This window comes from Poecilia formosa, unplaced genomic scaffold, assembly GCF_000485575.1.
Source record: "Poecilia formosa unplaced genomic scaffold, Poecilia_formosa-5.1.2 Scaffold132, whole genome shotgun sequence".
Taxonomy (NCBI): Eukaryota; Metazoa; Chordata; class Actinopteri; order Cyprinodontiformes; family Poeciliidae; genus Poecilia; species Poecilia formosa.
In genome coordinates this window covers 138,887-157,040 of record NW_006800071.1, presented here as the reverse complement: position 1 = coordinate 157,040, position 18,154 = coordinate 138,887, and the positions used below count along the sequence as shown (strand labels likewise).

Here is an 18,154-nt window from a genome sequence, read left to right as displayed (position 1 = left end):
TTTTAGTTGTTCTTTTTCCAGGGTTGCATGGTTATGCAAAACAAAACTTCAACAATTTTTAAAAATAAGGATCAGATGCACAAGTTGGAATTTATTTGGGATTTTCTCTAATATGTGGACTCAAAATAATGCCTACAGTCTAGTTTGTGTTTTTTTGGTGTCTGGGAAATAAGCAGGCACTGTCCCTCACCTAGCAACCCCAGAGAACCCCAGCCCGTTACCTAGCAACCCCAGTAGAGTTCCACCTGCTACCTAGCAACCGAAACAGAGCCCAAGCACATTTAAGCTCTGTACAATGGCTGCTGGAAAAGATAAGTTTTTTATTTTTGACTTACCTTTTGCTTTTCAAAGATGTATGATGGTATAATTGTGCACCTGATTGCAGCCTTTTTCCTGTGTGAGTGTAAAAGTTGAATTGGGGGACAAGATCACTCCTAACACACCACACACAGTGAACTATGTCTTAAGATTGTCAGAAGTGGAAATTTTGGACAAAGACCAGTATAAACGTTTTCCCATGTGAACCAGGCATTAGAATAACTTGAACTGATGTTTTCTGAATCTGCAGTTGTTTTAGGAAGACTTCTCCTTCTCAGAATGTCACAGATTTTCTTGGAATCTCTGATTGTTCTCACCATTAGATTAACCCAGAAAACAAGATCTACCTGCTGTAGTCAGTCATAATCACCATCTGGCCTTAATTAATGATTTCATCCAAGTCTGAATGAATGCAGACATTTGGTCCCATAGGTGTAAATTTAAACTCATTAAACAGTTTTGTTATGAACAAAATGGTTGGAGTGTGTAAACTTTTCTCCAGAATTGTAACAAAAAAGTTCCATTCATTCCTTATCCAGAAACAGCCTGCAGAAACCTTACTATGTAAAGAGATCTTGTTTCGCCCATAGAGCTGCAGAGTTTCTCATAAGGAGATGCATAGAGGCGTCTGTGTGGAGTCGCTGTGCTTCGCTGAATCTTGTGATGTAACCAGTGGATTTCTCAGAATCCCTTTAGAGATTGCTGGGAGCGAGGAACGCGGCGCTGCGGTGTGAATGCAGGTACCCTGTTGATATTACTGCATTGTTGGCCATCAGTCAGGAAGCCTCGGCGTCCGACGACAAAAGCAGTATTTACAGCAACAGCCTGCTGGCTGGATGAAACCGGCCTTCCTGGAAGAATCAAAGCCATGTACTGCGATGGTTTCCAGTGGCTTTGGATGTTAAAGTCGTTTATTATCAGAGATAATTAGACCGCTAGTTAATTTGTGAATCTCTTTATTTTTAGCCTTTAATCTCTTGTGTTTTCACCAGAATTAAAGTTTCTGGTGATTTCTAAATGCTTTGAATCCAAGTAACTGAAGGTCATTCAGTTAATGGGATCCACTGCACTATGCTAAAGTCTTAAACTCCCCTGTTTCAAATATCAGCTACTTTAATTTACCTTAATGTCCATAAACCAATTCAGTTTAAGTTATCTGAAACTCTTTTGTGTCCAGTAGGCGCCCTCCTTCACTGGAAGCTGCACAGCTTCATATTTTAGGTCCACATGATGAAATTCAATTTGACGACGACTAAAAATGTAGGAGATTTCACAGAGGCTTTATTAGCTATATTTATTGGAAACATTGATAAAAAACAGCTTGGAAGAAAGTTAATTAAAAAATAAAAAAATTTTCTAAGTGACTAAATGATGTTTTTGTGGTGTGAATCTGATGGCAAAAGGTGATGTTTATCGCTTGACAATTGGTGACTCTGTGATGTTTTTATGCACTGTGAACTGCCGTGTTGCTGAGATGTGCCATACAAATAAACTTGACTTGACTTAAGGCAGCAGCAGAGCAAAAAAAAAGAGCTGAGTTGTACTTTTTTCTGGAACTGATGATCAGAAATATGCATAACGGCATTCACAGGAGTCAAATTATTGCATTGACCACAATTGTGCATGTTAGAAAATTATAAACTAATTTAAAACGGATCACCTTTGATTTCCATTGAGCTGCAGTGTATAAGCTATCAAGCTTCCCCCACTCAGCTCCTTCAGACTAGCTAGTAGCAATTAGCAAACACCTGGTGGAACGGAGCTTCAGCCACTTCTCAGTGTTACGCTGGTAAAAATATTTTTAAAGGGTTACTATAGGAGGCATGTGGTGATGACTTTCTGAAGGAGGAGTTTCAGAAAGACCAGGAGCTCCTTAAAGAGACAGAGGCCCAATTTCAAGGCGCTAAATTAGAAATTATATTTTTTTAAACTCACGTTTGATATATTTGATATATACAGCATTTTTATAAAAACTGAAGGTAACGTAGATACTTGATTGTGCTACTATGTGGCTGGAAAGCAGATCATACCGGCCCTTTAAGTTATTCTCAATGTGCTGGTTTGGTACAAGAACTGGGCTAAAAAAAATCAACCAAAGTCCAACAAAAACCCTTAGAAAAAATCCTACAGAACTTTAATGAACGCAAGAAAGTCAAGCGGAGGAATTTGGGAGTGGTTTAGGTTTACGGTAACTTCCAACACTTTTGAGAAGGTTGAAAAACTGGAAGCTTGACCCTGTTGACCGGCTTCTTGGTCTTTTTCTTTTCGCCTTCCTGTAGGGATCGGTCCTTTTCCGAGCATGCCTCCCAAAGCTTCTCCTTATCCCTTCAGAGGTAGTGGGTAAGCAGGATTTCCGCTTTTGCAATTCATGGCAGCACAGTGACAGCCCGCATTGTTTTAATGAGCTTGCCAGCCTGTGTAACACCGGTTAATAACGTGGGTAAGAGTATGGAGGGCAGAGGGCACTGAAGCTCGGAGAAATGTGGAAGGAGCTGAACTGATGAGATCCAAACAGCAGCAGAGGAAAACATGCACATGTTCTGTATGTTGTGTCGTTTCAAGGGGAAACCTTCGGAGGCTGAATGAACTCTGGTCCATTTCAATCTGCACCTGACTTGAAACCTAATTCCTCTGTTTTGAGCTTGTTGAGGTGCTGGTGGTTCTCTTCCCGTAAGCCTCCTGGAGGTACAGCATGTAGAAAAACACACCGGAGGACCAAAACATCCAGTTATGGCTCTCAATAACAAACTATCTTCCTGTTTTTCTCACTGTCTGACATCAAATCAGAGAAAAGTTTGACAGTTTTAGGTCTGGCAGGTTTAACAATATTATTTCCACCTGTTAAAAGTCAAAATAATGACAGATATAATTTATATGCTGTGAGATTTTCATGCCTAATAAACAATTTGGCCAAACCCAGACGGTGATGTCATATTTTTTAAGCTCATGATAAGGAAAATCACAATAATTTAGTTAATTAGAGACTCACCTGTTGATGCATTTCAAGTCCACACCTCCAACACACCACCTGAGTTTCCATTAATCATAGAATTGATCAAATAAAAATGACAAATATAAAGTTGCTTAATGGGAATTTCGAAAAAATTCAGTTTAAAAATATATATACAATAAAATTTGTACCAGAATGAAGTGGTATTTGGCCGTATCGTAATAGACATATTTCGCAAAACTGCAATGGAAACTTTTTTTTTTTGCATCACATGAGTCACATGACCAACAGCCGGATGTTTCCACTGGCTGATGATGTTATTAACTCGCACAACGTTGCTGCCATAGCAGAACTATGAATATAATCTCACAAAACTGTTTACTGCCATGATTTTTAATGACTTACCGTGTGAACAAATTTATTGAAATGTGATTTCATTTAATTTCTTATTCATGGTAATCGAAACACGGCAATTGAGAATATTTTTTTGTCCACATTTGTAGTGAAATCAGCCAGAAAAGTGGAGGTTGTTTACCTGAGTTGGAACAAAGTTTGTTGTTCCACCTGTTTGCCTGGAACTGACACATGGAGCCACCATGAACGAGTCTTTGGTCTCGCTCTCCAAGTCCACAACTTGGACTTCACAGGCGTTTGAAATGATTCTTCTGATTTGAAACTAAGAAATTCTGACTTCCAAATATAAATAAGACTCATCCTTATGACCAGATCTCTCTTAAACACAACCACAAAAGACAAAATTACAGTTAGTTGCACATTTAATGCAAAGATTGCTGTTTACTAACAGAAATATGAGAGTCAAGATTGTGCAGGGCATCAGATTTTCCATCCATCATTTTTCCCTCTCTGCATTTTTTCATTCTTCAGCTCTGATTTATCCAGATCTATGTCAAATTTATTTATTTGCCACCTTTTGAGCTAAAACACTTTACAGTTTACTGAAACAAGACAGATAGGAAAAAGGATCACTGATCACTGTTTTTCTTTTATTCTGAGTAATTCTTTACTCAAACAGGCCTAAATCAGTCTGACTGGGATCCTTCTGTCTTTTAAATGTTTAATATATAATATTTTACTTTAAAGACGCTCCCTCTGAACCAGCAGGCGCCGGGTGTTATGAAATTTTCAGTGTGAGTGCCAGGATTTTTGAGAATGTTAAGCAACTTCAACATTTAGTGCCAACATCAAGTTCCTCTCATTGTTGCATAATGTCATCGTGTGTTGCTGACACAAGTCTTTATCAATCTCTTTTCTAAACAATTTGCTTCTACTTAGTTTTGTTAATTGGCACGCCTCATAAAATATAAAGATATGCAAAGATTTTATATATTGTTTTCAATATTTTAAAAACTGTTTGTGTGAACTTTATATCTGCTGTTGCTTTTGCACCTGAATTTCCCCTTAGCGGGACGATAAAGGCTGTTTCTATTTTATTCTGTTTTAAAACTGGAGAAACTTGAATAAAAGTTGTTGCACTCCTAATAAAGTATCAAAATTCTGTTAGTGCTAACAAATATTTTATGAATATATACTTTTCATCAGAATTATGCTGATTTGTGTTGTTAATATTTAATTTGGTGCCAAACTAAGGAAATAGGAACAAAATAAAGATACTATAAAGGCAATGTGTTTACAATAAACACAGATGAGTTTAGCAAAGCCAACTACAAAGTTAGCTTTGCTAAGTTAGCGAAGTTAGCAAAAGTTAGCTAACTTTGTCTAGTGGAACATGAGTTCCACTAGACAAAGCTAATGCTAAAGCTAATGCTAAAGCACCAAATTCAGCCATCAATATGTGTCAATGAAATAGCAAGTGTTAAAAAATAGCATGTAATCTTCAACAGAATCAAATTAGTCATTACACATGTTGCGCTTTAGGAAGTGATTCACGGTTTCAGTTTTATAGTTGTTGAGTTTTGCCAACTGCTGCTGAATTTGACTGACTGACCACAGGAAAGCAGCAGGACATCAGCAGATTTTAAGTGGTTTATTCAGGGTACAACTTGGGTGGAGACATGAGGAGAGGAAATACAACTGCTGCGTAAACATTGTTCACCCATTTCAAAATAAGAGCATGAAAATAAAAGTCTAACTAGTTGGAGAATTGAAGACGCAGACGTTCAATTGAAAGTTTACAAAACAGGCAGGTAAATAATCGCTTTCCAATTCCTCTGGAAACATTAGAGGAAGCTAAGCGTGCTGAACATTTTCAAAGTTAGCGAAAATGCTAAAGCCCCACTATTAGCATATTACCTGATTAGGTGAAGTGAGTCCACCACTTACAACATTAAAGCATGGCCATGAATTTTCTAAACTTCAGTAAAAAGAAAACAGAGGGGATTAAATTCACACGGTCCTCCTCCAAACCTTGGTGATCTGGAAACAGACGTTTAGCAACAGGTTAAAAATGTTGGTGTAAACCTGGAATCAGGTTTCAGGTTCAGCAAACAGGGCAGCAGAGTTTTGCAGCAGAGTTTATTCCAGCTCCACCAGGTTGCTAAACCAGAACCAGTCTTGTTAAAACATGACCTGAATTGATAATCCACGGTTTTGTCAACTCGACTAGATTAATGCAACACATTTCATGCTGGGATCTGTCAGTCCTTTCTTCATCGCCTTCAGTTTTTTCAGAATGCTTTTAACTGGTGACCAGGCCTTTCCACTGACTTCTGACAGTATAAATGTATTTGTTTTTATTTCTGTTTTTATGTGACTACAGACTTTGTAGCATGTTTAATTCTGCTTTCACTGTTTCATTACATTTTAATATTTAGTGTTTTCGTTTGATTCGTTTTCAGGCTGTCCATCACATCAGTTAATCATATTTTTAAAAATGCTTTATAAATAAAACATATTTGGATTTTGCACAGCTTGATGTAGGTTCTGGAATAATGCAGCCTGTATGTTGGAGAAGCAACACTTTCTCTGCTGGTTTATTATAGAAACCAGAGACAGGTTCCACAAAGGCAGCGATCTGTAGCTCTGCACCGCTATTATTCTGCAGACAAAAGCCAGCTCCATCTGCCTATTTTAACTCTGAGGTTTACGCCATTTCTCTGTATGAAATCATTCTGCTGCCAGGTAATTAAATGTGTCTCTTTTTTATCATATTTCAGCTCACAGGATGAAGAGAGGCCAGCATCTCCGTTCTACATGAGGTGAGGCCTCCCGTCTGTGTGTTGGTTTGCAAGCCTCAGAGATTCATCATCATGGAAGCATGAGGAAATGAGAAACCGGGCAGTTCTGTTTGTTCTGGTTCTGACAGCACACCTACTACATGTTTAGACACAGAACCTCATAAAATATCAAGTCGAGACGCTTTGATTTTCACTTTACTCCCTGAATTAAAATCATTTACCTGATATTTTTTTTTTTTTATTCCTTTATTTAACCAGGTAAACCCCATTGAGATCTAGATCTCATTTTCAAGGGGGACCTGGGCAGAAGTCTGCAGTACATAGCAACCTGGTTACAAAACAAAATTGATTAATACATATACACAATATTTCACAAAAAAAGAAGAGTCCAACTTTTAAACTGAGGAGAATGTGTCAGTAAAGGTAGAGAAACAAACAAACCAATACAAAAAAAACATATCTGTCATAATATTTCACAAAAAATATTGAAAATATTGATTTGATCAGTGGGGTAAAAGAACAAAACAAAACAAAAATCATTTCTAATCTTAGCATTAGTAATTTCAGAGCAGATTTTGGTAAAGTTTATATAATTTCATGAGTCCATACAGTGATTTTATATGGAGACTTTTATGACATTAGTGTTTTATTTACAGATGGAAATAGCTTAGGCTAAATCTAGTGCAAAGCATTTTTATTAACGATGTTTGCATCCTTGTTTTAAATAAACCAGTAATAACAAACTAAGCAGCTTATATACTTAATTTATTTATTTATTGACTTCCGTAAGCGAAATAAAATCATAATAAATTTTTTTATATTTTTGTACAATTTAATACAAAACAGACAAAAGGTGAATGTTTATTTTATGGTTCAGATAGAAAACATTCTGGTTGAGATTTGACCTCTGACCCCGACAGCTTGAATCATAGACCAACGTTTTGTTTTTTCTTTGCTGTTTATCTAACTCATACCTGGCTGTGGCGTAACACCAGATGAGTGGATGTGTTCTGGTAAACGCTGCTGGGGGATTTAACTGGTTTCAGCTGGAAGCTGTGGAGCCTTAATGACATAAAGGCGAGTAACTTTTAAAAACAACAACAGAGCAGCTAAGATGTTGTTTCGCTCGTACTTTTGTTTGCAAAGTAATCCAGTTGGTTGGAGGGTCTGAAGTTGAGCAAATAAATGAGGCAATCTCTAAGCTTTCTTTTAACAAAGAGCTGCATTGTCAACTTTTTTTTAACTCTGCAGGAATAGCACAACCTGAAATTAAAGTCCCAGACGTGGACGAATTACAGTCTAATCTCTCAGACACAATTAAACTCAGACGACCATTCAGAACGTTTTTAGTTTATAATTAGGTTGGAAATTTGTGTTTTCAGCCCAAACGTCATTTTAGCTCCAGGTTACTTTACTCAGCAATTTCACTGTATTGCTATCAAACTATTGTTACGTTTACGGTTTCAGATCAATTTATTTATCTTGGTGCTTAAGTATTTTTGATAAATTAAGTTAATAAAAGAATACTTCATGTCAGGATTTTTAACTTTTTGTTGAGTTTAACTGGTTTTAACTTCTTAACAACAAATAAAATATATTTGTTATATTTTCTATATTTTATTTTACTTTATATTTGAAAAGATGAAATTCAAACGGTCATTTGGTGATGATGTAATGATCAGGTCAAATGCATTGTTACATATTTAGCTTAATTTTCATTGTACTGATGCTGATATTACTGGTTTTATTTTATTTATACTGATTAAGTCATCATTATTTTTATTTTTATGTTCTTATTCATTTAAAATTATTTAATCATTAATTTGATCTATATTAATACCTAACTTACTATACTATAATTAATTTTCCCTTATCTCTATATGAAAGTTCATATTATTTTTCTTTATATTAATTTTATAATTTAATTTTCTTGAATATTTTTGTAAGGGACTTTAAGAAAATAATGGATTATTAATTTTTCATTGTTATATTAATATATTTTTATTATGATTATTAAGATTTTATATTACTTAAATTTTAATATATATGTTTTTTATTAATCCTAATGTCAAATTTATTTAATCAATGTTTATTCACTTGTAATTTTTCTAATAATATGCTCTATTATTTTATTTTATTAAAACAAGGAAAGAAATTTAAAGCTTTGCTTACTCACAGTTTTATTTATATTTTAAGGAATAGGGAGAATTTTTCCTCTAGTATTTTGTCACAGCTGATAATGTAGTAAACTGAAACTTGGTGCATATTTTACCGTCTTGGAATGAGAGTCCGTGACTTGGGTCACATCTCTCCTGTTGGTGACGTTTCTGCTGCGCTGACTCAGCCTCTCCTGCCTGCAGGTTGTGACTCAGCCTGTTTCTAACTCACCAGGAAACTTTCCCACTCTGTTAGCTCAGAGCTAAGTCAGCTGGAAACGTTTGTCCGCGCTGTCGGCGCGGCCGCTTTGCCAAAACTCCAGCAGGTGTCCTGCATAAATCTGAGGGCTGTTTAAGAATATCTGCAACGTGATATTTAATTACTGGACGGACATTTACTGGCCGTCTCTCTCACCTTTTAATGTCATTAACAGATTGGCTGCCACACAAGCAGACATAAAAAAAGCATAGATTTACTGGCTGCTATCATGTTAAGCACGGACAGTACGAACAGTTGTTCAAATTCAATTCCAGTACGAGATTCTCACCTCGACTATATATACCACAGCGTCTGGCATCAGGATATTTACAGATTTAGAATATAAGTCAGGTTTATTTAGGAACAAGGCAGCTCAAACACTGCAAAACACAAAACCTTACCAAGTATTTTTGGTCTAGTTTCTGGTGCAAATGTCTTATTACACTCGGCATTGGATCAATAACAAAACTAACTTAGAAGTAACTTTTCAGCAAGAAATAGCAGCTTGTTTTGAGTCAGTTATTTCTTATTATTGATGAAAAAGTTCTAGTTCTATTGCCAGATTATTTCACTTATAACATGGGGGAAATGTCTTGTTATAAGTGAAATAATCCGCCAACATGGAATATACTTTTTCATTAATATCAAGGAATTATTGACTTAAAACAAGCTCCTATATCTTGCTGAAAAATTACTTGTAAGTTAGAAACTAGACCAAAATACTTAAGATTTTGTGTTTTTACAGTGCTTCCATTAGATAGTACCACTGTGAATGTATTACTGTGTTTCCATTTGAGAGTACATTACACATACAAGCAAGAACTCATATGCTTATTGTAAATGTTAGATGCCAAAAAAGATGATGATGTCAGAGTTAAATCTGGGCACCAAGCTCAGTCTGGGTGCTATAGATGTCCTCTAAAGTTCAACACTTGCCTCCTTATAGATCTTATTAATCATCTCGTCACTTTTAAAACGGGACCTCTTGTAGCGTGAGGATGTCAGCTTTACCTCCGGCTTTACAGATGATTGACCACATTCCTGAAACGTTTCTGCCTGGCAGATCTCTTGGCGTTAACATCGAGGCTTGAATCAACACCGGTGATCCATTAAACCACTTTCTGTTGCTTTAACCTGCTACAGTTTGAGTCGCAGCTATTTTAAGGTTGTTGGCCTGAAAATGTTCTGGCTGTGACATAATCGGTGAAATCCACTAACTCTGGAGGAACTTTTTAACTTTTACATCTGAATCCGACCTTTATTGTCTGTATTTCACCGTTTGCATTTGCACATAGATAACAGAAGTTCAGATGTTCCTTATCTGGTTATGAGACCGCCGGGTTTCTTTAGATCTTCTTCTCTGTCTTCGTTTACAGATTTCTGTATGCCAGAAGTCATTTTGCAGAGCTTCACCTGACTAACCTCCAGTTGTTCGCTGTTTCCATTATTATCTGTCCTGTTATCGGCGCTGCAGACATGGCCGCCTGCCAAGCCGTGCTATCACTGTCAACACGGCTGTTTATGGAGGCTTTTTGTCCATATCTCTGTATGTTGAGGGAAATGTATCCAGGACAGGCAGACATTAAGGCAGCAAGGAAGTTAAGGACCATTTCTAAGAATTTTATGTGCTTAATATTTAACATTTTCATATTTAAACTAAAAGAAATCTAACAATAAATTCAAAAATTAAACATAATTCTAATGTCTGAGTTTAGTGGAGATCAGATAAAATAAAAAATAGTTTTCTGTCTACTTTGGAAAGTTGGAAAGAAACTCTTCAGAGTTTGTAACTGATAATATTTTGTTATTGATCCAATACCAAGTAAATGCAATACTTGGTATCACCAATATCAACACCAAAACCAATAGTTACTATTTAAGTATGACATGTCGTCAAACTTCCTACTTCTTATTTTTTGGTGGTTTTTCCTTTAAATTATTTTGGTAAAACATAAGACAGAATTGTGATAAAGTTTATAGGAATCTACAAAATACTTTAATAATATTAAGATGATAAACTCAGACAATTGAAAAACAAAACTAATTTGTGTGTACTGATTCTAAATTTTAAAAAGAACACAAAATTATAATTCGACATAAAATCAAAGCAAGATTGTTTTACAGTGGAGTTGAAAATAAAATAAAGTTTAAAGAGGGAATTTGACAGCAAAAGTTGGGAGGAAATGCTAGTCAGTTGTTGTTCAACAATAATTGAATACATTTTTTGAAAATTATATCTTCTGCTGAGTATTCATTACCAATTGGTGTATAGATAATCAGAATCCAATAGTTTTACCTTTGTGAATTTTAAATTTGCAGCTAATGAACAAAAGTATGAAACTACATAAAACTGCTACTGTAACTAACAAAACTAAAACTAATTGAATTAAACAAAATCACAATGAAATAAAACTAAACTTTAATGAAAAACACAAAATGCATCCTGCCTCGATGCCAGGGTGCATCAAACGTTTCTGGATGGATGTGACAGTAGTTAAATGTATTATTTATTTTCCTCTGAGCAGAATAAATCCTGTTTATGTATGTTTGCATTGTGTAACTATCTTCTGGCGCGTGTGCCAGGGTTGTTTTTGTTTTCCTGAGTATAGAAACCAGCCGGGTTGCTCTCACAGGACCTCCTTAAGCTGAGCTGAAGTTAACACTCTGGATCACGCAGGGCTCGAACTCGGGCCTCCGGGGGGGTTCAGTGTTGCTCACTGACCTGTGGTGACCATTTGTTTTTGCAGCACTAACTCTCCCCACTTGCTTTCTTTTCAGTAACCACCTCTCTCCTGTCCGCTGCAGACCAGATGTGGTGAAGTAAGTCGTCTTTTGCACATAAATTCAATTAAAACTTGCAACTTACTGCTGTAAATTTTATGATTATTTTTAACCGCCTCATTTTTCTTCCCAGGAGTTTTCTGGACCAGACCATCCGCTCAGCAGTGGAGCAGCACCTTTTTGACATCGCAGATCAGCATTCGGTGACTTGTGACTTGACCTCGCGACCTTCGAGCCTGACGGGAACGCCAACCGCGCGGCAGAGACGTCGACAGCAGAGGGAGCAGCAGGCGGAAGGCCTCAGACAAAGAAACCGGTACAATCTGCCACTCTGACGCTTCCAGCATGAAATTAGTTTTCATTTTAGTAACATATGCTTCTGTGCTGTGGAAAACTGTTTTCTTTCTTACAGATCAAACTAATTTTATTTTCGGTAACTATGAGTAAACTCATATAAATAGTTTTGATTTTTATTTTTTTAAGAAAAATGATATCCAATCTGTGTTTTTGCTGCCTGTACACCACAGGTGTCAAACTCAAGGCTCATGGGCCAAATCTGGACAGCCATAACAATTTATGTGGCCTTCTAGATACTAAGATGGCAAATAAATTAAACTTTATCTAACATTTGTATGCTTAAATATTATTGTATAAGTCAAATCAAATATTTATTTGTGTAGGATCAAATTACATCAGTGTGAAGCCAAACTTTGTTACATTTTAAGAAGTATTAATTGAAATTTTAGCAGATTAATAATTAATTGGTAGTTTAATTAATATATTCTACCACAACTGGCCCCTTCAGGACATTCATGGTTTTTGCTGTAGCCCAAAAGTAAATTTGACTCGTCTCTTTTAGCATTAAAAATCCAACATTTGCTCCCTAAAAACTGTTTAATTATTTTATTCACCCCCTATAACAACACAGTAAGATTATATTATGGACATGAATTCCTCATGTAAAAAAAAACGCCAAAAGTTCTCTAAAACTGAGCTCCACTCAAAAATACTCTATCAGTGGCATAACCAAACAATTTGGTATTTTATATAACATGTAATCACATGACAGCGAAACCTTGAAGGCATATTGGACATTTTTCTCTCTTTTTTTGGCACAATCAATCTGGAGAACATGCAAGCTCCATGCAGAGAGACCCCAGGCCAGGATTTCAACCCGATGCCTTCATGTTGCCTCCATTAATTTTAACTATTTGTATTTATTCCTTGGAGATCTAAGGTTCCTGCCCTTACTCGAATTAGAACATTAAAAAAAAAATCTAAAACTAGTACAAAGCAAAAGTGAACTCCCGTAAACAGTAAATGCTTCACAAGATAAACTCCCAAACTTAAGACATTTTTCCAAATAAGGTTAACTTAATACTTAATGATTACTTTTATACTTCCTTGAACAGGTTGGGATATGTATGTGAACTATTTCATTACATTCTTTGCACAAAATCATTCCTAGATAATTAGATTTTAGTCTGTCCAGTTTGAGTTCATTTCAGAATAAGATGTTTTAGGGCCTCTGTCACTTTAAATCCAAACAAGCCGCTTACACAAAAGGCTGCAAATTGATGCAGAATTATTCAACTGTACATCTTTGAAAAGCAAAAGTAGAGCCTCCTGCGCAATCAACAGGAATGCAGGAAGTGGTTTCTGGATGGTAAATCAACAACAAAACACTTGTCTTTTCCAGAAGCCATTGTACAGTGCAGACAGCGATAAAACAAGTTGATGAAGACACCATAAAAACTTTGACTTATTGTCAAAAAATGACTGGCTATTTTATTATTATTATTATTATTATTATTATTATTATTATTATTATTATTATTATTATTATTATTATTATTAGAAGCAGTTGAGATCAAAATGAAAGTAAAAAAGATTTAAAATATGTGCAAAAGGTGAATTTTGCATAGTAGGTCCCCTAAATATCTTTAGCTCTATTTTTTGTTAACAAAAACTGACCTCAGAGCTTCTGTTGTCTGTTTTCACCAGCAGAAGGACAGAGTATAAAATGTTCCTCTGTGTGGCAAGCTTCCCTACTGAGACTTTATCCAGTCAAAACAACTGGAATCACACCAGTAGGGAACTAATCCATGTTGATGTCTGAGTGATCACTGACATGTGGATTCGAGGAGTGAAGCAGAAAGTGTCTTTAAGATTAAATATACTGTAAATAGAATTAGCACAAAGCTAAACAGCAAATTATCTGCTTGAGAGAGTATAAGTAAGCCACCAGGATGACCTTGGTGTTTGTTTTTCATCCGACATCGAGCTGATAAAAAGAACAGGAAGGAGTCAGATGGAGGCAGATGTCTAATGTCGTAATTCTTTTCGGGTTGTTTTTTTTCCATCCGGGAGCAGAGCTGCATCCACCAGAGCCGACACCAACAAGGAGAACATCCCGTCGAGCAGCTGCAGCAGTTCAGGGAGCGTCGGGGAGGAGCCGACCAGCGGCGTGGAGTCGCAGGGCGGCCAGAGCGGCCGGGCCGACCGGACCTCCAGGAAGTCCAAACACTGCCCGACTCTGGTGCAACTCACTGACAACCAGCCTGCCCACACGGTGAGTCACATCTCGTCTCTGTTTGGAGCTTATAGGAATATACCGCACAGTGAAATCAATGTCAGTTTAATGAAGCTTCAATTATTTTGTTCTATTTTAACAGTTTCAAAAGCTAGTCATGTTCTCCACTAATGCACCAGTAATGAAGAAGCATTTTACTTTCACCCTGTCATCCTTTTTTTCTGCAGAGCAAATAATTGTCAGGTCTTGTTAGTGAGAATCATTACTGGAGTCAAGCTGGTAAATGACAGGAAGTTGCTTAATGTTTTTTTCAACCACTGGACAGCAGCATGTAATATCCAGCAGACAGTACTAATTGTTAATTTTTCCCCTAAGTAAAGTAGTTCACATTCAGGGAGCGATAAGTGCTCAATTAGCCATTATCCACTTGAAGAGAATCACAGAAGGAAATTATTCAAGTTTTATTCTGTGTCGTGTTTCTAACATGTAAGTGAAAAATGTATCATCTTTGAATTAATTATGTTTTTCTCCCAAAAAATAATTTAAAATGAAATGGCTGCATTAGTGTGCAACTTGCATATTTTTGTATTTAACATAAGCCTGGGGTTTGAACACGAAGATTTCAGTTAGTTAATTACATAGATTAATCAATAAATTGCTTCATTTTGTTTCCTTCTGCAAACAAAACAAAACAAGCGGAACCTTTGTTTTTGCATGTTTCTGGTAAGACTTTAAGTCTGCCGCGCAAGCAACATCCACAAACAGTGATTCACAAAGCCGCAAAGAAGGGCTTTTTAAAGGAGAACGCTGCTTGTTTTGTCAGTTTGTGGTTTTCAGTTCAAATGCAATTAATTCGTTACAAGCCTGCAATTAACTTTATTAAAAATGTAATCACGTTCCACCACTTTGTCAACTATCTTCCAATTCAGAGCATCTGAACCGTATGTTAGCAGTAACACAATGGCCCATTTTACGGTCAAACATATTTACATGCATATTTCAAAGACAAAATTATTCATGATTGATCTGCATGATGTGCTGTTTGACTCACTGATTTATTTAGCGTCATACTCATGGAACAGGAGTAAAGAGACGATCAGATCACAGTTATTTTTTCTCGCTGCATGCCAATAAGTTACATAACAGCACAGATGACACATGATAGCACCACAGGTTCTAGGTTAGACATGATCTGTGTTAGCTGGTGTGAACAGCTTTCTCTGAGAATGACGGCTTTTTAAGTGAAAAGCTACAGAAGCTCAACAGCAGCTTTATAATTTTTTTACTTTGTTTTTATTCTGCAGCAAAAAAAAAAACATCAGGAAATCTAGCTAGCTAGCTGCCGTTTAGTGAATTGATTTACTAAAATAAATGATCAAAATATTGCTGAGTGTATGAATATTATTCACTTAACTTTCCCTACAGGCAAGCTAGCTTGCAACCTACATTAGCAAAAAAAATATAGCCATAACAGGAAAGATAGCAGAGATGGTGTACAACTAAAATAGCCATGATAGTATAAAGTAACCTAGATAGCCAACATAGCTTATAGACTACATAGCTGAGATAGCACATAGTGTAGGTAGCCAAAATAACCAACCATGATTGCTTAGATAGCTTTAACCTAGATAGCCAAAATAGACGTGATAGGCATGTAGCAGAGATAGGTGAACTAGCTTGTGGCCTAGATAAGCAGGAATCCCAGCATTTCAAAAAGCTGGGATTATAGCCTAAGTGGGTATTGACAGTTTATAACTAAGACACCCTACAGGCAAGATCCCCAACAAAGCCTGCTGATTTTACAGTCAAGATAAGTAACTCATTAAGACCTGATAGCTAGTTAGCCTAGTTAGCCTAGCTAGCAACATTCCCTACATATCCTTCCTATGCTTACAGCAAGAACCTATAGCAGGGTTAGCCAAGACATTCCAGAGCAGAGGTAAGCAAAGTTTTATTATACTTAGCTAATATATCAAAGTGTAATAATCTATCATAACATTTTTTTTTTATTTGACAGCATCTGAGAGTTTTCCAACACCAATTCACACAAGCATAAACTTCAATACTATTAACGCATACTAGCTAATTTGTAATATTATTCCTTCTTTAGCTTAGCACATACAACAATCATGGTTTTACAGCTGTACGTTTACTTTGATTTAAAACTACCGTAACATATGGGCTGTTGTGAGACGTCTCAACTTTACTGAACCTAAAATGTGGTTAATATTAGTTTTATTTTTTTCTTATTCATCTTTTTCACATTACTTCTTCTCAGTAAATAGGGACTATTTTAGGCCACATCCATACTGGGAGAATTTTAGGTGTGTCCACAAAAGTTTTTCGTCATTTAAGCTGACCAGAACCAATCTTTTTGAACCCGGGTAAAAGAGCCTATAAATTTCGATTTCAGTTTCATGTTTCCATGTTGCCATGCGAGCCGCGTCTATTTTTAAACAATAAGGTTTAAAAATAGCTCCATTTGTCTCTCTATCCCCCATGCGCCTCACTCTCACTTATAACAAACATGGCACTTTTGGGGGTTTTTTGTATTCTGTAGCGGTGTCACAGCGCCACCCATTGGCCTGGCATACTTACAACAGAATTTGTGAACCAAAGAGAGTAATTCAGCAGACCGAGTTTTTCTTTGTTCATCATGTCTTAGTATCAATGACTAACAAACATTCAAACAATCATAAGTCAGGTTTTATCAAAATAAACATGATGGGTCAGAAGAATGGACTTCAAAACAGTCTTAGATTCATTTTTACTATTTGCTCCATGTTAGCATCAAAATAAATAAGATTTGTTGATTAAATCATTAACGTTCTAAATGGCTTTATTATTTTTTTGCAGATTAAAGAATGTTTTGGTGAGAGACCTGGAGAAACCCACATGGACCCACTTCATAAAGGGTAAACTCAAATCTTAACTCCTTTGTACACAGTTTGTCAAACCTGTTAGCCAGGTGATGGTTTCTCACTGATAAGTTCCCTGCTGAGAATGACAACCCTATTTGGGACTTGACCTGATAAGAACAGAGATACAGGTGAATGTATTTACTGCCTGAGGTTTCCTGAGGTTTTTAGGCTAAAGTGCACAGGAGTTTTAACCTTTGCTGAAACAGTTTTCCTGTCGCCCTCTCCAGGAATGAGATTTCAAGGAAAGACAGACCTGGATCTGCTTCACAGGTTGGTTATTTTGCTCTTAACTTTATTCAACTTTCTTGTTGAAAACGTAAAAACTAGTGTCTTAAAATGCACCGCGGGTAATACAGACAAGAAGGACTCTAAAAAAAATCTGAGATGTGTGTAGTCGAATAACAAAAAGGCCCCAAAAAATCTGAATAATGTTGTGTGGTTTAGTTTGTTCTCAGGATCTAATCAACATGTGACAATTTAAGGAATTAAAAGGTCATGGAGGTTCAGGTGAAAATGACTGGAGATGAGGGTGGAAAAAGACTAGTCAAGCAGAAACAGTGAATGAATGAACTCCAGGACACGGTTGAAGGAGTGTCACTGAAGATTCAAGAGAGTTTTTTCCAAGAGGTTGATATTAAAAACAAAATGTGTTTGATAATCAGCAGATTAATTTAGAGTATTTAGAAAGACTGAAGGCGCATAAGGAAGAATTTACACCAATTTGTCCTCTTTTGTTGTACATAAACATACACTGATGAGAAAATGATTGTATTTTATAGTCTATAAGTCAGACTTTTTTCATAGTTCGGCTGGAACTTCATCTTGCACTCAGAAGCAAATTATACACGTTCATTTTCCCTCTTTGTTATGAATTTTCACCATATTTATGTGAACTAGTTGAGTGAGTTGTTGACATGTGAACAACCTATTTAATTATCTGCACTTTGTTTATTTAGAAACAATTCGCTAACATTATTAAGTATTTTGAAGACACAGATAAACTAAATTCTGTCCTCAGTTTTCACAAAATATTTTTTTTTTTTTTTAAAACACAAAAATACCTAAAGGTCAGAAGTTTGAT

General features: G+C 36.2%; 1 protein-coding gene across 6 annotated transcripts in view; it reads left to right on the top strand.

Annotated features, from left to right (window-relative positions):
* Positions 1 to 18,154, top strand: part of fam13a (family with sequence similarity 13 member A) — a 64,522-nt gene that overhangs the window by 26,932 nt on the left and 19,436 nt on the right. For all 6 annotated transcript variants that reach the window (XM_016676349.1, XM_016676350.1, XM_016676346.1 and 3 more), the window contains exons 9-14: positions 6,403 to 6,444; positions 11,617 to 11,658; positions 11,753 to 11,935; positions 13,993 to 14,191; positions 17,009 to 17,067; positions 17,301 to 17,343. In XM_016676349.1, the coding sequence (XP_016531835.1) occupies positions 6,403 to 6,444; positions 11,617 to 11,658; positions 11,753 to 11,935; positions 13,993 to 14,191; positions 17,009 to 17,067; positions 17,301 to 17,343 (568 nt within the window). The remainder of the gene's footprint in view (positions 1 to 6,402; positions 6,445 to 11,616; positions 11,659 to 11,752; positions 11,936 to 13,992; positions 14,192 to 17,008; positions 17,068 to 17,300; positions 17,344 to 18,154) is intronic.